General features: G+C 46.7%; 2 protein-coding genes across 3 annotated transcripts in view; one reads left to right on the forward strand and one right to left on the reverse strand.

Annotated features, from left to right (window-relative positions):
• LOC140914652 (elongin-B) overlaps positions 1-16826 on the reverse strand; it is a 40482-nt gene extending 23656 nt beyond the window's left edge. Inside the window, exons 1-3 of one of the 2 annotated variants that reach the window (XM_078853781.1) lie at positions 16476-16826; positions 13089-13226; positions 11828-11910 (exon numbers count right to left, since the gene is read on the reverse strand). The gene's annotated coding sequence lies outside the window, so the exon portion shown is untranslated. Of the gene's footprint in view, positions 1-10520; positions 11114-11827; positions 11911-13088; positions 13544-16475 lie in introns of those variants that run through there. The other variant, XR_013636065.1, reaches the window with a different exon arrangement.
• On the forward strand, positions 15422-17668 carry LOC140914650 (neuropeptide Y receptor type 4-2). Its single transcript, XM_073353022.2, has one exon. The coding sequence runs from the start codon at positions 15422-15424 to the stop codon at positions 16544-16546; it is 1125 nt and encodes a 374-aa protein (XP_073209123.2). The 3' UTR covers positions 16547-17668.
• Positions 17669-19665: the final 1997 nt, after the last annotated feature.

Genomic DNA, 19665 nt, shown 5'->3' on the forward strand with positions numbered 1-19665 from the left:
CAGGGTGATGTGTTCTCATTGCCTTGTGTTGGCTTCTTTTTCACATTCGCTGTCAGCTGCAAATAGGGCCTGATCCATTACCCATTGAAGTTGATGGGAATCTTTCCAGTGACTTCAGTGAGCTTTGGATAAGGCCCAGGCCATGCATTGTAGTAGCCAAGCCTACGGTACTTTCACTGCAAATCACAACAACAGTAGTCTATGAATGTTATTATGCTTGTAGTACATACAAAATGGGAAATGACCGCCTAGAAAGAAGTACTGCAGAAAGGGATCTGGGGATCATAGCATACACAAAGTAAATATGAGTCAAGAGTGTAACATTGTTGCAAAAAAGCGACCATCATTCTGGGATGTATTTGCAGGAGTGTTGTAAGCAAGATACGAGAAGTAATTCTTCCGCTCTACTCTGCGCTGATTAGGCCTCAACTGGAGTATTGTGTCCAGTTCTGGGTACCACATTTCAGGAAAGATTTGTACAAATTGGAGAAAGTCCAGAGAACAGCAACAAAAATGATTAAAGGTCTAGAAAACATGACCTATGAGGGAAGACTGAAAAAATTGGGTTTGTTTAGTCTGGCAAAGAGAAGACTGAGAGGGGACATGATAACAGTTTTCAAGTACATAAAGGTTGTTACAAGGAGGAGGGTGAAAAATTGTTCTTAACCGCTGAGGATAGGACAAGAAACAATGGGGTTAAATTGTAGCAAGGGTAGTTTAGATTGGACGTTAGGAAAAACTTCCTGTCAGGGTGGTTAAGCAATGGAATAAATTGCCATGGGAGGTTGTAGAATCTCCATCATTGGAGATTTTTAAGAGCAGGTTAGACAAACGCCTGTCCGGATAGTCTAGGTAATACTTAGTCCTGCCATGAGTGCAGGGGACTGGACTAGATGACCTCTCGAGGTCCCTTCCAGTCCTATGATTCATGATTCTTTAGCATGCTTGTTTGTTCCCTGTTACACAAGGCAAGTGGGTAGAAGACTATGGTCCCAACAGGCATCCTCAGTTTGTGTTGTCTGCTTATGAGCACGGACCAATTTTGTCTGTACAAGACCAGACTGTATAAATGATATGCAGTGTAGGAATCATTTCATTCTCCACTCAAGGGCAGCCCTGCATCAGCTGTTTAACAGCACCCAGCCACCCATGCTGCAGGAAGTGGCGAAAAGTACCATAATCCACTGAAAAGTGCAAGGGAGTGTGTGAGGAGGTTGGATGTATTACCCCAGTGAGAATGTGGCCAGGACACCAGGGTTAGCATGACTGGTCTCATCAATAAGTGGTCAGGACCTTGTTTCTGCTAAGACTTAAGTCCCAGATGCAGAGCTAAGATTTTCAGGCTGCAGTGGTGGTACTGCAGCTGGTTTATGCTGACTTTAAGAAGAGAGCAGATGCTAGTTGCAGGCTCTGCCCACGGGAGCCTGGGCAGAGAATATGGGCAACATTGCAAACACCTTGCCAGGTGTGGACACAGGGGAGATAAGATTGGTTAAGGAATAACCCGAGCAGATGGGGATAGAAAGAGAGAAGAACAATTCAAAGAAACCCTCATGTCTGAAGACCAGCTTCCAAAGTCTCTTTTTACTCCCTTAACAGGATAGCCTGCGCTCTAGAACAGTGTTTCTCAGGGACCAGTACCTGGACTGGCACCAGTCCCTGAGAACTCCCTGACACAGTTTATGAAGGCAGCAAGCCAGCCCCGGGTAGCAAGAAGATTGAGAACACTGCTCTAGAATATCTCCACTTTATTTATGGCTCTGAACAGTAGCACAATAAACAAACAGACACTGAATAAATAAGGGAAGAATTAACAAGCCCGTTAAATAAACCATCTCAGATTCTCTGGCTTCAGTATCTTTGGACCAGGCAGACAGGAAACCTCAGCTTCTTTAATAGCCAGCAGGAGAGTCAAGATCTATCTCTCTATCACTGTGCCCAAGCTATAGCACAGGTGTCTCCTAAACCAGTGACAAGATCCTAGGACATTTTTCTCATGACTCAACAGCTGCTAGACCTGAACTTACAACAGTGGCATTACTGTATTTGAATTGGCCTGGCTTAGAAGGTTCGAGGATACCTCCCTCTATTGCACATTGATCTGACCCAAAGCCCACTGAAGTAAACTGGCAGACTTCAGTGGGTTTGGATCAGACCCTATTTGCAGCCGTGGGACTCGAACCCACGGACTTCAGATATTCAGGGCTGGCTTATGTAATGAAGAAGAATGTAATGTGATGGTCTCGTGTGAATGGGCCTGTCCCCTGCTAATGGCCAGTCCCAGAAAGTATAAGACCCTGCAACTTAATAACCACTCCGATAGTTATCCTGTTAGCTCAAATAACAGAGCCTTGTGCATTTTGCTGCTGAAAGTCTGTAGCTCACTCCCTGGTGCAAAACTGCGGGGTCCGTATATGGAAACACAGAATAGCTACAATTCCTGTAATGTTCATTTATGAGGGTTGCCAGATTAGTTGAAGAAGAAGAGCAGCCACTGGCAGCCATAATGCCTGAGCGCTGAAGGCCCAAACTACGCTGCTCTGGATGTAGTACCACTCCCGGCACTGGCTTTTGGTCAGGAGAAGACAAAAAGAAGCCAGTGGGATTTGTGCTCTGAGTCCCTAAGGTGCTCTGAGTCCCCATAATTTGCAATTCCTTGGGGCCCCAAACCTACGGGTACTTTACCCAAACAATCCCCTCTATACACACTGAATCATGAAGGCTTTGAAGCTTGGGCTTCTCTGTAGTCTGAATACACAGCCAGGCGGTAGTGGATTGTGAAATTGGAAAGTGTCCAATACCGGGGGCCTGATCATGCACATTAGGAAAAATCCCCATCGAATCCAAAGGGAGGCCTGCCTCAGTAAGGAACACAGCATCAGGCCCTATAGCTTAATTTTTATTCCTTGTGTGTTAGTATATCTGCCACCCATCGCGCAGGAGCCTGTAGCGCGCTTCAAATAGTTCCATATCTCTTTTGCACAGCTGCTGTTTGTCTTGACTATCAGCAGAACACATACATTTCTAAATCAACAGAGGGAGCTAGCACTTCAAAGCTGGGCCGTCAGCAGAGAACAAAACTCATTGGCTACGTTCCCTTTGCAGAAAGAGAGAGAGAGATGCCTTCCAAATCTCCCATCGCAACAGAGCGAGGACAGCAAATCTCTGCTGCTCCTGAGTTCCTCTATTCTGCTGCTGCACAGATTCCCAGCACGAGCAGCTACCTTCTTAATCAGTGTGGATGTTACCAGGTGAGAATGTTCTGAATACTTTGTTTCAACTTTGCAGGAGGTCAGATTAGATGATCATATTGGTCCCTGCTGGCCTTAGAATTGATGTATCTATTAAATCACCACTTGGGAGGCTGTCAGTTTATGCTGTAATCATGATTTTGTTACTTTTTCTGATCTTCCTCTTTGTACTAGGTATTTCTGTCTGATTTCCTATCAGAAAACACTTACCAAGAGTTTTCTGAACTCAAGTCCATGGGCAAGTGGTATTTTGAAAGAGCATTATGATCTCTCTGCCTGAATGAAATGATTGGATTTGAAGTAGGAGTTGTTGCCATATTGGGTTATTGTTTTATTAGAGGCTTTTAAGAAAGAAAAAGTTTTAAAACAGGAGAATCTAGATGGAAAATGTTAGAGTCTAGACTGCTTTGCAATACACTGCTCTGTGAGTGGCGTTTTTAGCAGTCCAACTGTACCTCTATGCCTGTTTGCTCTAGTTGTCTAATTTGATTTGTATTTCAGTTAGAAATAGAGCCATGTTTGCTGGCTGGGTCGTGCAGCCTAAAATCAAGAGATGCTTGGGGAATGCAGGGTTTACATAAGTCAGATTCCCAGAAAAAAAGGACTCTTCTGCAGCCCTTTAGTCCCTTGCGTATATGTTGCAGGTTTTTTTAGGATTCAACTCCAATCCAGAGGCAAAGGTGAAAACCATCGGTGGTGCATGAACCACTGGCTCAGGGAGGCTAGCTCCCAGTCCAGCCCCTTCTGCCTGAGCCCCCACACCTTCCATGCCCCCCGCTGGAGCCCAGAGCCACCCCCTGCCCCCCACCGTGGCCACTGGCCCATGCCCCAGCCCAGCCCTGCCCTCCCCAGCCCCAGAGCACTGGGAGGGCAGGCAGCACGTCCCCAGCCTCCCAAACAGCATCCGCCCCCAGCCCCAGAGCACCGGGTGGGCAGGCAGTGTGGCCCCAGCCCCAGAGCGCCCAGAGAGTGGGCAGCTCAGCCCCAGCCCTTGAGTGCCTGGAGGGCGGGCGGTGCGGCCCCAGCCCTAGCGGGGCCACAGCACAGGGGAAGACAAGCAGCAGAGCTGGGACAGGGAGGAGGACTGGGGGGGGGGGGCGGAGTATGGATGGGACATGCCTGGCTGTTTGGGGAGGCTTAGCCTTCCCCAGCCTATGATACCTGACACCCATGATGAAAACACTCCTGGAGCCTGATCCAAAGCCTATTGCAGTCAATGGAAATACCCCCATTGGCTTCAACGGGCTGTGAATCAGGTCCCAAGAGAGTGACATGAGTGGCAAAATGGCAATAGATGTTGTTTTCCTTCTATGTTACAGCCGTTTCCCCTGGCCTTTGTCTGTCTTGCTCGTTAGATTGTAAGCTCTTGGCAGTATGGACTGTCTGCTACTCTCGATTTGAGCAACTTTTGAGCAACAGGAATCTGTCCTAGGCACTACTGTAATAAACACAATTATTAACAATAAGAAATAATGGTGCAGGCAAGACTTACGATAGTAAGGGAGTGCTTAGTTATAATTCCATGTGTGATGCATGAAGCAATGCTTGTGAATAGGTGATAGAGCCTTGAGATCCTTTGTGGGAGGACGTAGGACATAAATATAAGGTCACTCTATTGTTCCTTATTTTCCTTGAACTACTTTTCCCATCATGGTCAGTGGAGGAAGAGAGGCACCGAACTGTGAACCCAAGAGATATGGGTTTTATTCCTGGCTCTACTACACACGCCAGGCTGATAGGCATGTGAATCTGGGTAGAATGAAACTGATGCCCTCTGGATAGTGGACAAATCATTTCTCACCTCCATGTGCCTGAGTTCCCGGCTCTGTGGAATGAGGGTAACAATTCCTCTTACCTCAAAGGCGTGTCATGAGAGTAAATGTGTTGGAAGCGCCCTTCCAATGGAGGGTGCTATAGAAATGCAAAGTATTAAAAACACTGGACTTTTAACACAACAAAATACGTTGCAGAGCCTTCTGATACACTCCATGATAACTTTCTTTATCTCCATCTTACTAGCTCTCTGTCACAGATCTACAGGGCATGCTCTGTCTCTGACCTTTGTATAGACCCTCTGGGAGCAACCCCCTCTTAGGGTATGTCTACATTGCAATCAGGAGGTGCAAATGCAGCATGTATACACATATCTGAAAAAAGAAAAGGAGTACTAGTGGCACCTTAGAGACTAACCAATTTATTTGAGCATAAGCTTTCGTGAGCTACAGCTCACTGCATCGGAATGCATCCGATGAAGTGAGCTGTAGCTCACGAAAGCTTATGCTCAGATAAATGTGTTAGTCTCTAAGGGTATGTCTACACTATGGAATAAGGTCGAATTTATAGAAGTCGGTTTTTTAGAAATCGGTTTTATATATTCGAGTGTGTGTGTCCCCACAGAAAATGCTCTAAGTGCATTAAGTGCATTGACTCGGCGGAGTGCTTCCACAGTACCAAAGCTAGAGTCGACTTCCGGAGCGTTGCACTGTGGGTAGCTATCCCACAGTTCCCGCAGTCTCCGCTGCCCATTGGAATTCTGGGTTGAGATCCCAGTGCATGATGGGGCTAAAACATTGTCGCGGGTGGTTCTGGGTACATAACGTCAGGCCCCCCTTCCCTCCCTCCCTCCGTGAAAGCAAAGGCAGACAATCGTTTCGCGCCTTTTTTCCTGAGTTACCTGTGCAGACGCCATACCATGGCAAGCATGGAGCCCGCTCAGGTAACCGTCACCCTATGTCTCCTGGGTGCTGGCAGACGTGGTATGGCATTGCTACACAGTAGCAGCAACTCATTGCCTTCTGGCAGCAGACGGTGCAGTACGACTGGTAGCCGTCCTCGTCGTGTCCGAAGTGCTCCTGGCCACGTCGGCTGGGAGCGCCTGGGCAGACATGGGCGCAGGGACTAAATTTGGAGTGACTTGACCAGGTCATTCTCTTTAGTCCTGCCGTCAGTCCTATTGAACCATCTTATGGTGAGCAGGCAGGCGATACGGATTGCTAGCAGTCGTACTGTACCATCTTCTGCCGGGCAGGCAAGAGATGAGGATGGCTAGCAGTCGTATTGTACCATCTTCTGCCGGGCAGGCAAGAGATGAGGATGGCTAGCAGTCGTACTGTACCATCTTCTGCCGAGCAGCCATGAGATGAGGATGGCTAGCAGTCGTACTGTACCATCTTCTGCCGAGCAGCCATGAGATGTGGATGGCATGCAGTCCTTCTGCACCGTCTGCTGCCAGCCAAAGATGTAAAAGATAGATGGAGTGGATCAAAACAAGAAATAGACCAGATTTGTGTTGTACTCATTTGCTTCCCCCCCTCCCCTGTCTAGGGGACTCATTCCTCTAGGTCACACTGCAATCACTCACAGAGAAGGTGCAGCGAGGTAAATCTAGCCATGTATCAATCAGAGGCCAGGCTAACCTCCTTGTTCCAATAAGAACAATAACTTAGGTGCACCATTTCTTATTGGAACCCTCTGTGAAGTCCTGCCTGAAATACTCCTTGATGTAAAGCCACCCCCTTTGTTGATTTTAGCTCCCTGAAGCCAACCCTGTAAGCTGTGTCCTCAGTCGCCCCTCCCTGCGTCAGAGAAATGGCAAACAATCGTGCATCTGAGTTGAGAGTGCTGTCCAGAGCAGTCACAATGGAGCACTCTGATGGGGCTAAAACATTGTCGCGGGTGGTTCTGGGTACATATTGTCAGGCCCCCGTTCCCTCCCTCCCTCCGTGAAAGCAAGGGCAGACAATTGTTTTGCGCCTTTTTTCCTGAGTTACCTGTGCAGACGCCATACCACGGCAAGCATGGAGCCCACTCAGGTAACCGTCACCGTATGTCTCCTGGGTGCTGGCAGACGTGGTATGGCATTGCTACATAGTAGCAGCAACCCATTGCCTTGTGGCAGCAGACGGTACAGTATGACTGGTAGCCGTCCTCGTCATGTCCGAGGTGCTCCTGGCCACGTCGGCTGGGAGCGCCTGGGCAGACATGGGCGCAGGGACTAAATTTGGAGTGCCTTGACCAGGTCATGCTCTTTAGTCCTGCAGTCAGTCCTATTGAACTGTCTTATGGTGAGCAGGCAGGCTATACGGATTGCTAGCAGTCCTATTGCATCATCTTCTGCCGAGCAGACAAGAGATGAGGATGGCTAGCAGTCCTACTGCACCATCTTCTGCTGAGCAGCCATGAGATGTGGATGGCATGCAGTCCTTCTGCACCGTCTGCTGCCAGCCAAAGATGTAAAAGATAGATGGAGTGGATCAAAACAAGAAATAGACCAGATTTGTTTTGTACTCATTTGCCTCCTCCCCCGTCTAGGGGACTCATTCCTCTAGGTCACACTGCAGTCACTCACAGAGAAGGTGCAGCAAGGTAAATCTAGCCATGTATCAATTAGAGGCCAGGCTAACCTCCTTGTTCCAATAAGAACAATAACTTAGGTGCACCATTTCTTATTGGAACCCTCCGTGAAGTCCTGCCTGAAATACTCCTTGATGTAAAGCCACCCGCTTTGTTGATTTTAGCTCCCTGAAGCCAACCCTGTAAGCCGTGTCGTCAGTCGCCCCTCCCTCTGTCAGAGCAATGGCAGACAATCGTTCCGCGCCTTTTTTCTGTGCGGACACCATACCAAGCCAAGCATGGAGGCCACTCAGCTCACTTTGGCAATTAGGAGCACATTAAACACCGCACGCATTATCCAGCAGTATATGCAGCACCAGAACCTGGCAAAGCGATACCGGGCGAGGAGGCGACGTCAGCGCAGTCACGTGAGTGATCAGGACATGGACACAGATTTCTCTGAAAGCATGGGCCCTGCCAATGCATGCATCATGGTGCTAATGGGGCAGGTTCATGCTGTGGAATGCCAATTCTGGGCTTGGGAAACAAGCACAGGCTGGTGGGACCACACAGTGTTGCAGGTCTGGGACGATTCCCAGTGGCTGCGAAACTTTCACATGCGTAAGGGCACTTTCATGGAACTTTGTGACTTGCTTTCCCCTGCCCTGAGGCGCATGAATACCAAGATGAGAGCAGCCCTCACAGTTGAGAAGCGAGTGGCGATAGCCCTGTGGAAGCTTGCAACGCCAGACAGCTACCTGTCAGTTGGAAATCAATTTGGAGTGGGCAAATCTACTGTTGGGGCTGCTGTGATGCAAGTAGCCCACACAATCAAAGATCTGCTGATATCAAGGGTAGTGACCCTGGGAAATGTGCAGGTCATAGTGGATGGCTTTGCTGCAATGGGATTCCCTAACTGTGGTGGGGCCATAGACGGAACCCATAGCCCTATCTTGGCACCGGAGCACCAAGCCGCCGACTACATAAACTGCAAGGGGTACTTTTCAATAGTGCTGCAAGCTCTGGTGGATCACAAGGGACGTTTCACCAACATCAGCATGGGATGGCCGGGAAAGGTACATGACGCTCGCATCTTCAGGAACTCTGGTCTGTTTCAAAAGCTGCAGGAAGGGACTTTATTCCCAGACCAGAAAATAACTGTTGGGGATGTTGAAATGCCTCTATGTATCCTTGGGGACCCAGCCTACCCCTTAATGCCATGGCTCATGAAGCCGTACACAGGCAGCCTGGACAGTAGTCAGGAGCTGTTCAACTACAGGCTGAGCAAGTGCAGAATGGTGGTAGAATGTGCATTTGGACGTTTAAAGGCGCGCTGGCGCAGTTTACTGACTCGCTCAGACCTCAGCGAAACCAATATTCCCACTGTTATTACTGCTTGCTGTGTGCTCCACAATATCTGTGAGAGTAAAGGGGAGACGTTTATGGCGGGGTGGGAGGTTGAGGCAAATCGCCTGGCTGCTGGTTACGCGCAGCCAGACACCAGGGTGGTTAGAAGAGCATAGGAGGGCGTGGTACGCATCAGAGAAGCTTTGAAAACCAGTTTCATGACTGGCCAGGCTACGGTGTGAAAGTTCTGTTTGCTTCTCTTTGATGAAACCCCCCGCCCCTTGGTTCACTCTACTTCCCTGTAAGCTAACCACCTTCCCCTCCTCCCTTCGATCACCGCTTGCAGAGGCAATAAAGTCATTGTTGCTTCACATTCATGCATTCTTTATTCATTCATCACACAAATAGGGGGATGACTACCAAGGTAGCCCAGGAGGGGTGGTGGAGGAGGGAAGGAAAATGCCACACAGCACTTTAAAAGGTTACAACTTTAAAATTTATTGAATGCCAGCCTTCCTTTTTTTTGGGCAATCCTCTGTGGTGGAGTGGCTGGTTGGCTGGTGCCCCCCCCCCACCGTGTTCTTGGGCGTCTGGGTGTGGAGGCTATGGACTTGGGGAGGAGGGCGGTTGGTTACACAGGGGCTGTAGTGGCAGTCTGTGCTCCAGCTGCCTTTGCTGCAGCTCAACCATACACTGGAGCATACTGGTTTGGTCCTCCAGCAGCCTCAGCATTGAATCCTGCCTCCTCTCATCACGCTGCCGCCACATTTGAGCTTCAGCCCTGTCTTCAGCCCGCCACTCTCCTCCCGGTCATTTTGTGCTTTCCTGCACTCTGACATTATTTGCCTCCACGCATTCGTCTGTGCTCTGTCAGTGTGGGAGGACAGCATGAGCTCGAAGAACATTTCATCTCGAGTGCGTTTTTTTTTCTTTCTAAGCTTCACTAGCCTCTGGGAAGGAGAAGATCCTGTGATCATTGAAACACATGCAGCTGGTGGAGAAAAAAAAAGGGACAGCGGTATTTAAAAAGACACATTTTATAAAACAGTGGCTACACTCTTTCAGGGTAAACCTTGCTGTTAACATTACATACATAGCACATGTGCTTTCATTACAAGGTCGCATTTTGCCTCCCCCCACCGCGTGGCTACCCCCTCAACCCTCCCCCCTCCCTGTGGCTAACAGCGGGGAACATTTCTGTTCAGCCACAGGCAAACAGCCCAGCAGGAATGGGCTCCTCTGAGTGTCCCCTGAAGAAAAGCACTCTATTTCAACCAGGTGACTATGAATTATATCTCACTCTCCTGAGAATAACACAGAGAGATAAAGAACGGATGTTGTTTGAACGCCAGCAAACATACACTGCAATGCTTTGTTGTACAATGATTCCCGAGTATGTGTTACTGGCCTGGAGTGGTAAAGTGTCCTACCATGAAGGACTCAATAAGGCTGCCCTCCCCAGAAACCTTTTGCAAAGGCTTTGGGAGTACATCCAGGAGAGCTGCGAATGCCAGGGCAAATTAATCCTTTCACATGCTTGCTTTTAAACCATGTATAGTATTTTAAAAGGTACACTCACCGGAGGTCCCTTCTCCGCCTGCTGGGTCCAGGAGGCAGCCTTGGGTGGGTTCGGGGGGTACTGGCTCCAGGTCCAGGGTGAGAAACAGTTCCTGGCTGTCAGGAAAACCGGTTTCTCTGCTTGCTTGCTGTGAGCTATCTACAACCTCATCATCATCATCATCTTCTTCGTCCCCAAAACCTGCTTCCATATTGCCTCCATCTCCATTGAAGGAGTCAAACAACACGGCTGGGGTAGTGGTGGCTGAACCCCCTAAAATGGCATGCAGCTCATCATAGAAGCGGCATGTTTGGGGGTCTGACCTGGAGCAGCCGTTCGCCTCTCTGGTTTTCTGGTAGGCTTGCCTCAGTTCCTTCAGTTTCACACAGCACTGGTTCGGGTCCCTGTTATGGCCTCTGTCATTCATGCCCTGGGAGATTTTGACAAAAGTTTTGGCATTTCGAAAACTGGAACGGAGTTCTGATAGCACAGATTCCTCTCCCCATACAGCGATCAGATCCCGTACCTCCCGTTCGGTCCATGCTGGAGCTCTTTTGCGATTCTGGAACTCCATCATGGTCACCTCTGCTGATGAGCTCTGCATTGTCACCTGCAGCTTGCCACGCTGGCCAAACAGGAAATGAGATTCAAAAGTTCGCGGTTCTTTTCCTGTCTACCTGGCCAGTGCATCTGAGTTGAGAGTGCTGTCCAGAGCGGTCACAATGGAGCACTCTGGGATAGCTCCCAGAGGCCAATACCGTCGAATTGTGTCCACAGTACCCCAAATTCGAGCCGGCAAGGCCGATTTAAGCGCTAATCCACTTGCCAGGGGTGAAGTAAGGAAATCGATTTTAAGAGCCCTTTAAGTCGAAATAAAGGGCTTCATCGTGTGGACGGGTGCAGGTTTACATCGATTTAATGCTGCTAAATTCGACCTAAAGTCCTAGTGTAGACCAGGGCTAAGGTGCCACAAGTACTCCTGTTCTTTTTGTGAATACAGACTAACATGGCTGCTACTCTGAAAACAGCAGCAAAGCTGCAGCAGCTCAGTCAGCAGCATGGGCTAGCCCTGGGTATGTATCTGAGGAAGTAACCCAGAGGTGTTTACACATGCTCCAATCACAAAGCTAACTAGGCTACCTCTACATGTGCTGCTATCATACTTCCCAATTGCTTTGCAAACATACTCTTAGTGATAGTCCTGGGTCTCCACTTTTTACAAGGGGAAGGCCTGTGTCCCAGCTATCCTAAGACTGGGGCCTTAGCTCCAACAACCCTATTTCTCACCATGCCTCTTTCAGCAGGTCCAGATGAACCTGGACCCCCACTGGAGACTTACCCTTTTGGGAGCTATGCAACCAGCAGATGGCTGCAGGAACACAGGACAGTCTTCTCAAAAAACAGATGTCATCTATTAGTCACCTGGAATACAGTATTGAGGGTCATTAGATTAGAACAATAATGCAAGGCCTACAGACCCCTGTGCATGCTGGCAGCACGACCTGCCTGTCTTGCTCAGACATCCACGATTTCATCCCTGCCCTGGTATGGCAGGATCTTCCGTTCTATGGTCTCAAGTCCTAGCCATGCTGTTTTCACATATCCTGCCCCCCCATGGCCAATAGTTGTGAAAAATCAGTGGTCTGATGGTTGGCCTCCATTGTATGTACAAGGGAGCTGCATTCACAGGCTGTTTGCAGTGTTGTTGTAGTTGTTGTAATATCCTGCTACTCCCAGGATATTAGAGACAATGTGGGTGAGGTCATATCTTTAATTGGACCAGCTTCTGTTGGTGAAAGAAAAGCTTTTGAGCTACACAGAGCTCTTCTTCAGGTCGTGACTCGCACCCAATCACTACCTTCCTTTCTCCACCATCCCAGAAAGGAAATTAACCCCTTTACACCCAGGTGGTAACAATACAAAAGCGAATGGGGGAAAACTAAGACATATGTATTCTTCCTAGAAATAATATGGACATTTTCCACATTCTCTACTCACTCAAAAACTGAATTATCCAAACACCTAATCTGTCAAGGAAAAGAAAGGTAGAAAGAAAGAGAGAAGGAAAAGGAGGGTGGGTGGGGGGGAATCTAGATCAAAGGTTAACATCGCTTTTAAGCCAAATCAGAGTCAAGAACACCAACTCTTACACGTGTGATTGAATATCGCAATTAGACACTCCTACATGTTTGTCTTATAGAACATTCCACTTTCTTGCTGCTTTAATTTTCTCCGATCAAGCGGAGAAAAGAGATTGAAGCTCCTTTTACTTTATTTTTGATTGAAACTTTTCTTTTGGGTTCTTGAGGGCAGCAACTTCTGACCCAACTGATACAATGAATAAAGATGAAAAAAAAAATAGCCCTCCTCCACACCGCACTGGGCACCTGTGCACATGCTGTTCCTCAGCAATAAATGCTACTCAGACAACGAGATAAGCTTGCCATACCATTTTATTTACATGGTAATATTCCAACGATTGCTTTTCTGCAGCCGTAAAAAGTTTATCTCAAACTCACAAGCCTGTTTGGGTAGCAGTTATTGCAGAGTAAAGATTTATGCAATCAGGAAATAATGGCTTTCGGTGAGTATATATTTACCTTGCATGTTGCGAGCCTCAATACTCCACGTAGCAGCCTGCTTATTCAGGTGAGCTCCCTGCAGGGGTGATGTCTGCTCCTTCCCTGCTTGGATGCATCAGAGGATTTGGACTCCAGCACAGGACCATGGCACTGGCTCTGTGGAGGATAGGGGTAAATGCCTGCAACAATGGAATGCACAGTCCTGTGCAAAGCCGGAGTAAAAGGGACTTGCTCTGGGGGGAGGGCTGTGGGTGGAGTATCAGCAGAGTTGGGCTACGGACACCGCTGGAGCCCATGTCTGGGATTTCCATTGACTCTTAATGGGCGTTGTGTGCCCAGCTCCCCTTTGACAATAGGTTGCAATAGTAGTCAAGGACCACTGTGCCCTGTCTATCCAGTTATTACAATGCTGGGCCACCCTTGACTAGGGACTTCCCATTGTGCCAAAATATGCGGTGGTTTCACAATGGGAACTAATATAAACCTAGAGCTGGGTGGGAAATTCCAAGATCTCGACAATCGTTGTCATTCCAAATCAGGATAAAAAGTCAAAATATCATTTTTTTTCACATAATGGAAGGTCAGTTCAACATTGAACTGTGTCTGCCTGAGTAGGTGCATTGCATCATGGGAGTTGTAGTTTGAGTTGCATATACCCCCATTTTTCTTCTACAGGCAGGGCTCCCCAGCTGGAATATATTTCCCATGATGCACCCTGATAGGAGCATCCACCATTGGGGGGGAGGGGACACTGCTGTGCGTCATGGGATATGTAGTGCAGCCATGGAGCCTAGCCCATAGAGGAGTGTGGGGGCATAATGTACCTGAATTTAAACTCCCAGGAGGCACTGCAACAGCTCAAGCAGAAAAAGGTTAATGTAGAATTGACCCAAAATGAAATGTTTGTATTTGGTTGGACAAAGGAAAGCTTCAATTTGAGCTGGCCCATCCTGAAACAAAATATTTCATTTCTGGTGTTTCCTAATGGAACATTGAAAAATTCTGGCAAAATTGAAATTTTCTCACAGAAATTTGCAAAGGAGAGAATGAAATCAGCTATGCAGCTCTTGTTACTACTGACAAGAGTCCAATTAGCTACGCAACTCACTGAAAAATATACCTTTATTGGCTTCTTTCTATTACTTCTCTAAATAACAATGGGAATGACAAGAAAAATCTAATGTATATTATTCCTTCAAATGAACTAATCTGATGGGAACTCCAGCTGTGCCAAAAATTAATTCCACCTTTGAATAAAGGATTTAGGGTCTGAATTTCAGAAGTGCCAAGCAGCCAAACTGCTGGAGTCAATAGGAACAGTGCATACTCAGCACCTCTGAAAATCAGGTCTTTATTGTCTAAATTTATTTGAAAATAAAGTATTGGTTGGATTAATAATAAAAAAATCCCTTCAGCATCCCATTAGTTCATTAATCCCCCGTCTCTTTCCTTCTGACTTCGCTCATGGTCAATTTTCCTTTGCAGCATCCAAAACTGACTAACAACCTTTTACCAGACTGTGTGAAAAAAATATTCATAATTTCATTCGGATTTTGTGACATGGCAATTTCAGTCTTTGTGAAACTCTCACAAAATTGATGATTTGATACTAGACCCTGCACAAATGAAGGGCCATTTCCACAGTTGGAATAAATCACATAGTCCTTTTGACTTTGGTGGAGCAAGGCCAGTTTACACCAGGTGAGGATTTGGGTGTGAATATTTGTAAGGTGCTGCTGTCCAGTTCAAACTGGAGATAGGGGGTGTTAAGAATGCAATAGTGTGTTCCATTCACGGACAATTCATGCCACATGTTTTTTTGACTCCGCTTGATAGAGTTTGCCAAAGCCAACTAATTCAGCCTGGTTTGGCATCAGAACTTTGCAACTCCAATGAGTTTCATGTGGTTTTCACCCCAAACCATCATTTGACCCTGGCTTACTTGAAGTGAAACTCTGCAGTGCTACTGACTTTCAGGAAATTATTTTGGTTTAACCTCCCTACTGGCCCATTCAGTCACAACACTGCTGACTCCAGTGGAATTAAACCTGCTTACTCGAGTAGTGCCTTTGGTCCCATTTCACTGTCCAGCAAACTACTCCAGTTTATGGTCTAATGCAGTGAACCAAAGGAAGATGGAAAAGTGTTCATGGGGGAAGAAAATGCTCATCACCCCCAGAAAATTCTGTTTCTTTAATTTTGCTAGAAGAGATGAACTAATCTCTCTCTTTTCTTTGCAGGCATTTCCAGAGTCTCTACATAACGGAACAGAAGAACTTACGGTAGGGCCCTGAAGACCCAGATCCTACTTGTTTCCCTGCATATTTCTGGGCTCTCTTTTTGATTCCAGCATGAGCAAGACTGAAGATCTTAACATGGTCCCTCCCTTTCCATTCAATAAGAATTGGAGTTTAGAGCAAGGCTTCCTCACACATATCCCAGGTCACTGCAGAAACACAACTGACCTTACTGTCTTTTTAGTCGCCTCATATAGCTTAGAAACCATCCTAGGCATCCTCGGAAACATTTGCCTGATTAGTGTCATAGTCAGGCAGAAGGAGAAGGCCAACGTCACCAGCATATTCATTACCAACTTGATAGTCTCTGACTTGTTCATGAGCATCGTCTGCCTGCCTTTCACCATCATCTACACCCTGATGGACTACTGGATATTTGGTGAGGTCATGTGCAAAATGACTTCCTTCATCCAGTGCATTTCTGTGAGTGTGTCAATTCTCTCCCTTGTCCTCATTGGTCTGGAAAGACACCAGCTCATCATAAACCCAACTGGCTGGAGGCCAAGCATCCCCCAAGCCTATCTAGGGATTGTAGTCATTTGGACATTAGCTTGCCTTATGTCTCTGCCCTTTCTGACGACCTCCGTCTTGACATATGACTTGTACAAGCAGTTCTCCTATATTACGGATTCTTCTGTCGACAAGGCCATATGTATGGACTCATGGCCTTCTGACCAACACCGACTCATCTACACCACTGCCTTGCTGCTGTTCCAGTACTGCATCCCTCTCTCCTTTATCCTGATTTGCTACCTGCGTATCTATTTACGCTTGCAGAAGAGAAAGGACATGTTTGAGAAGAGTGCATACAGTGGCCGGGTGGTTCAGCTGAGGAGGATAAACATTTTGTTAGTATCCATGGTGGTTGCCTTTGCTGTTTGCTGGTTACCATTGCACGTTTTCAATAGCATTGAGGACTGGGATTACAAAGCCATTTCCCCTTGCCACCACAACCTTATTTTCTCATTGTGCCATCTAGTAGCAATGGCTTCCACCTGTGTCAACCCTGTTATCTATGGGTTCCTAAACAATAACTTCAAAAAAGAAGTGAAGTCGCTGATACTGAGCTGCCAGCATAATTCATCAATGGAAGAATATGAACATTTACCTTTATCATCCATGCAGACTGAAGTCTCCAAAGGCTCTGTGAGGTTGAGCTGTAGACATAATTCCATCTAGTCACCAGGGAACATCTTCTGAAGTCTCCACTGAAGAGACTTCAGGGAGGTTATTACACATGGATGATAAAAGCAATTGATGGCACCATAGTCTGACTCCAACATGTGCACCATAGCCAGCTGCTGTCCAATTTTTGGAAGAACAGTCATTGACCTCAAGGAAAGATAATCAGTATAGATAAGTGAGGAAGATCAAAGGAGATACCGAATTGCATGTATTGGTGAGGTGGCGCAGCTCTGAAAACAGACTTCATGCAAACAGGACATGTGCACAAGAAGTTGCTTTGTTTCTAACTACTTAATAGACATCTATGGTTGCACACAGACAGCAGGGTCATCAGCTAAGCTGCAGACCCTTATCACTGAGGGTAGAACCTGGGAATTCCAACTCAAACACTTGAGTTAGTGGAAATTCTCCTCTGTCAGTATTAGTAGGAAACATACATACGATAGGCTGACCATTAAGTTTACAAACAGAATTATAAGACAGGATTGCCTGCAATAGCAGGGGACTGGACTCGGTGACCAGGAGGTTCCTTCCAGCCCTAGGTCCTCTCTGCCTACATTCCTCTAGGAATGTGGGTATATATAATGTGTACATTACTGACCCCCTCTCACCCACTATTAGGAAACACTCATCTTCTCAGCTGATGAGGTTCACAGTAGTTCACATCCAGCAGATCTGTAACATATCTGTAACTACTTACATACAGACATTGGTGGCAGTTAAACCTGCCCATGCAGCATGGTGATTCAGCCATGAACCTGTCACTTCAAAAACCCCACAGGCTTCTACCACTTGAGCTTCAAGGAAATCTCTAAAAAAGGAAAAGGAGGACTTGTGGCACCTTAGAGACTACCAAATTTATTTGAGCATAAGCTTTCGTGAGCTACAGCTCACAAATCTCTGTTCACGCTAGGGCTTCTCGTGTACCCTCTTTTGGCCAGCTTCTTGATGACAGTATTCCAGAAAACTACACCACATGGTACACTGAACTAGCACAAACCAGAACCATTGCTCAGTAACAAGGTGCATCGAGAACTAGCACCATCTATGGATGATAGACAGCAGTTGGAGGTGTTACGCTATTTGTTGCCTCTGTTACCCTTCATGGAGACTATGCAGATCACTTCCCTTTTCAGATGATGCAAAACCAAACAATCCCAGATTTACATGGGAACTTGGTCAGATTGACTTGACTGTCATTCTTCTGGCTGTAGATCCTACGTCTCCATGCTACTAAAGTTACAGTCACAGATGCTGGTACTTTAAGATGTTTGGATCATTGGTGTCTTTGACAGATCTCAGATGGGGGATTGAGGTGACACTAAGCCAATGTCACATCCGTTCTTTGCTTAGCATCTCACTCTGCTCACAGGCTCTTTCATGTGGAAGGACCAAATGGCTGGGGAGAAAGGCTTCTGATGTAGAAATGCCAGCTGTAATGAACAGTGACACTTCCAGTGGAGTGAAGCACATTTTGAAAACAGGCGCCAAGGCTTCAGGTTTACCCCAGAAGAGAAAGGACCTTGGAAGGAGTGATGCCAAAACTGTGAAAAGTCTATGGAAGACCAATGAAAATACATGAAGGGGATTGAGTCACACACATTAAATCCAAGCCACATGTAAATCAAGTGTGTTGTCAATTGTGACATGGAAGCGAGCTTTGTGCTTTCTCACTTCAGTGATATTTTTTACCCTTTGTCTGGGCAACTTACCTGCAAACCATAAGAAACATAATACTCATTTTTCTTTAGAAAAAAACAGTACATCATACTTCTGGAGTCTGAGTTCCTCTCTTTATCAAGACATTGCTCTGCAGCTACTGCTGGGAAACCAAGATGGAAGTCAATATTAGGCACTGTTGAAAGTGAAGGCAAATCAGAAAGGACACCAACACTTTCATATAAAGTATACTAGGACAGTTTTAAAGACCTAAATGGGGTCATGTTTTGTCATGACTTGACATTCTGTGCAATCTCATCCAAGTCAGTGGGCTTGCACATGGTAGAAGGTATTCAATGCATAGATACTAGAAATACAATAGCTATGTAGTTACCTCGCTAGACAAAGTGGTAGGTCAGAGCAGAATTTGACCCGTGCATATTCTCCCTCAGACCCCAGCATATGGGGCAGATTTTGTGACTGCAGTGTAGCTTTAGCCATGTCAGTCCGGGGTATTAGAGAGACAAGGTGGGTGAGGTCATATCATGTGTCGGACCAACTTCTGTTGGTGACAGAGACAAGTTCTGTAGCCACACAGAGCTCTTCACCATGTCAGATTTTGTGAAGACAGGAGCTAAACCATCTCATGCTACAAAGTAGCAAGTTCCATTAATATCCAGTGGGCTAGATCCTCAGGTGATGTAAATGGGAGCAGCCCTACTGAGTTAAATGGAGGCAAGTTACATCATCTGAGAATCTCACTCATTGATGTAAGTGGAAGTTGAAGATGCTCATCAGCTTACGGACTTAGACCCCAAGTTCTTGACCATGCCAGAACTGTCTAGTGGCAGCTATCCTTTTGATTCCCTTCAGAAATCTGCATCCTGCAGTCAGCTGATCTATGCATGATTTCATTTTGTATCTTTACCTATTGATCTGACACGCATTTCTGCTCCTTCCCAATGAGCTTTCTGCGGTCTTCTTTAGATATTAGTTGCCATGACGATGAGGAGAATTTGTTTCTCTTGATTAGTGTGTAGAAGATGCCACTTCTGGGCTAGAGTTAGACTCCACTAGAAGACTTTGTACCCTTACAGACCAAGTGGGCTGTAGGCCACATCCCTAGATCAATATTGGTACAGTAACTGAAACCAGAATGGTCCTACCAATCAGTGCTGAGAAGCACAAAATATATTCATTCCGACTGACCTCCTTGACTTACAGGAACTTTGTATAAACTGTGTTTTATTCAAGGGCTTTGAGTAGAGCACAGGTCTCACACTGGGCTTCTTCCCAGAGATGAGTTTCTCCCAATTAGCCTTGAGTAATTCTGCTTGTTTCCTGCACTTGTTAGAATTCTAATATTTAATTAACAGCTGCATGTCGAGCTCTGATCACACATCAGCACAGAAGATATCTGATCTGTAGCCCTTTGTAAATAGGTGATCCTGTAC

The sequence above is a fragment of the Lepidochelys kempii genome, chromosome 7, assembly GCF_965140285.1.
Source record: "Lepidochelys kempii isolate rLepKem1 chromosome 7, rLepKem1.hap1, whole genome shotgun sequence".
Taxonomy (NCBI): Eukaryota; Metazoa; Chordata; order Testudines; family Cheloniidae; genus Lepidochelys; species Lepidochelys kempii.

What these genes read in the sequence shown, in the direction of transcription:
- LOC140914650 (XM_073353022.2), top strand. Translation starts at nt 15,422, where the DNA reads ATGAGCAAGACTGAAGATCTTAACATGGTCCCTCCCTTTCCATTCAAT.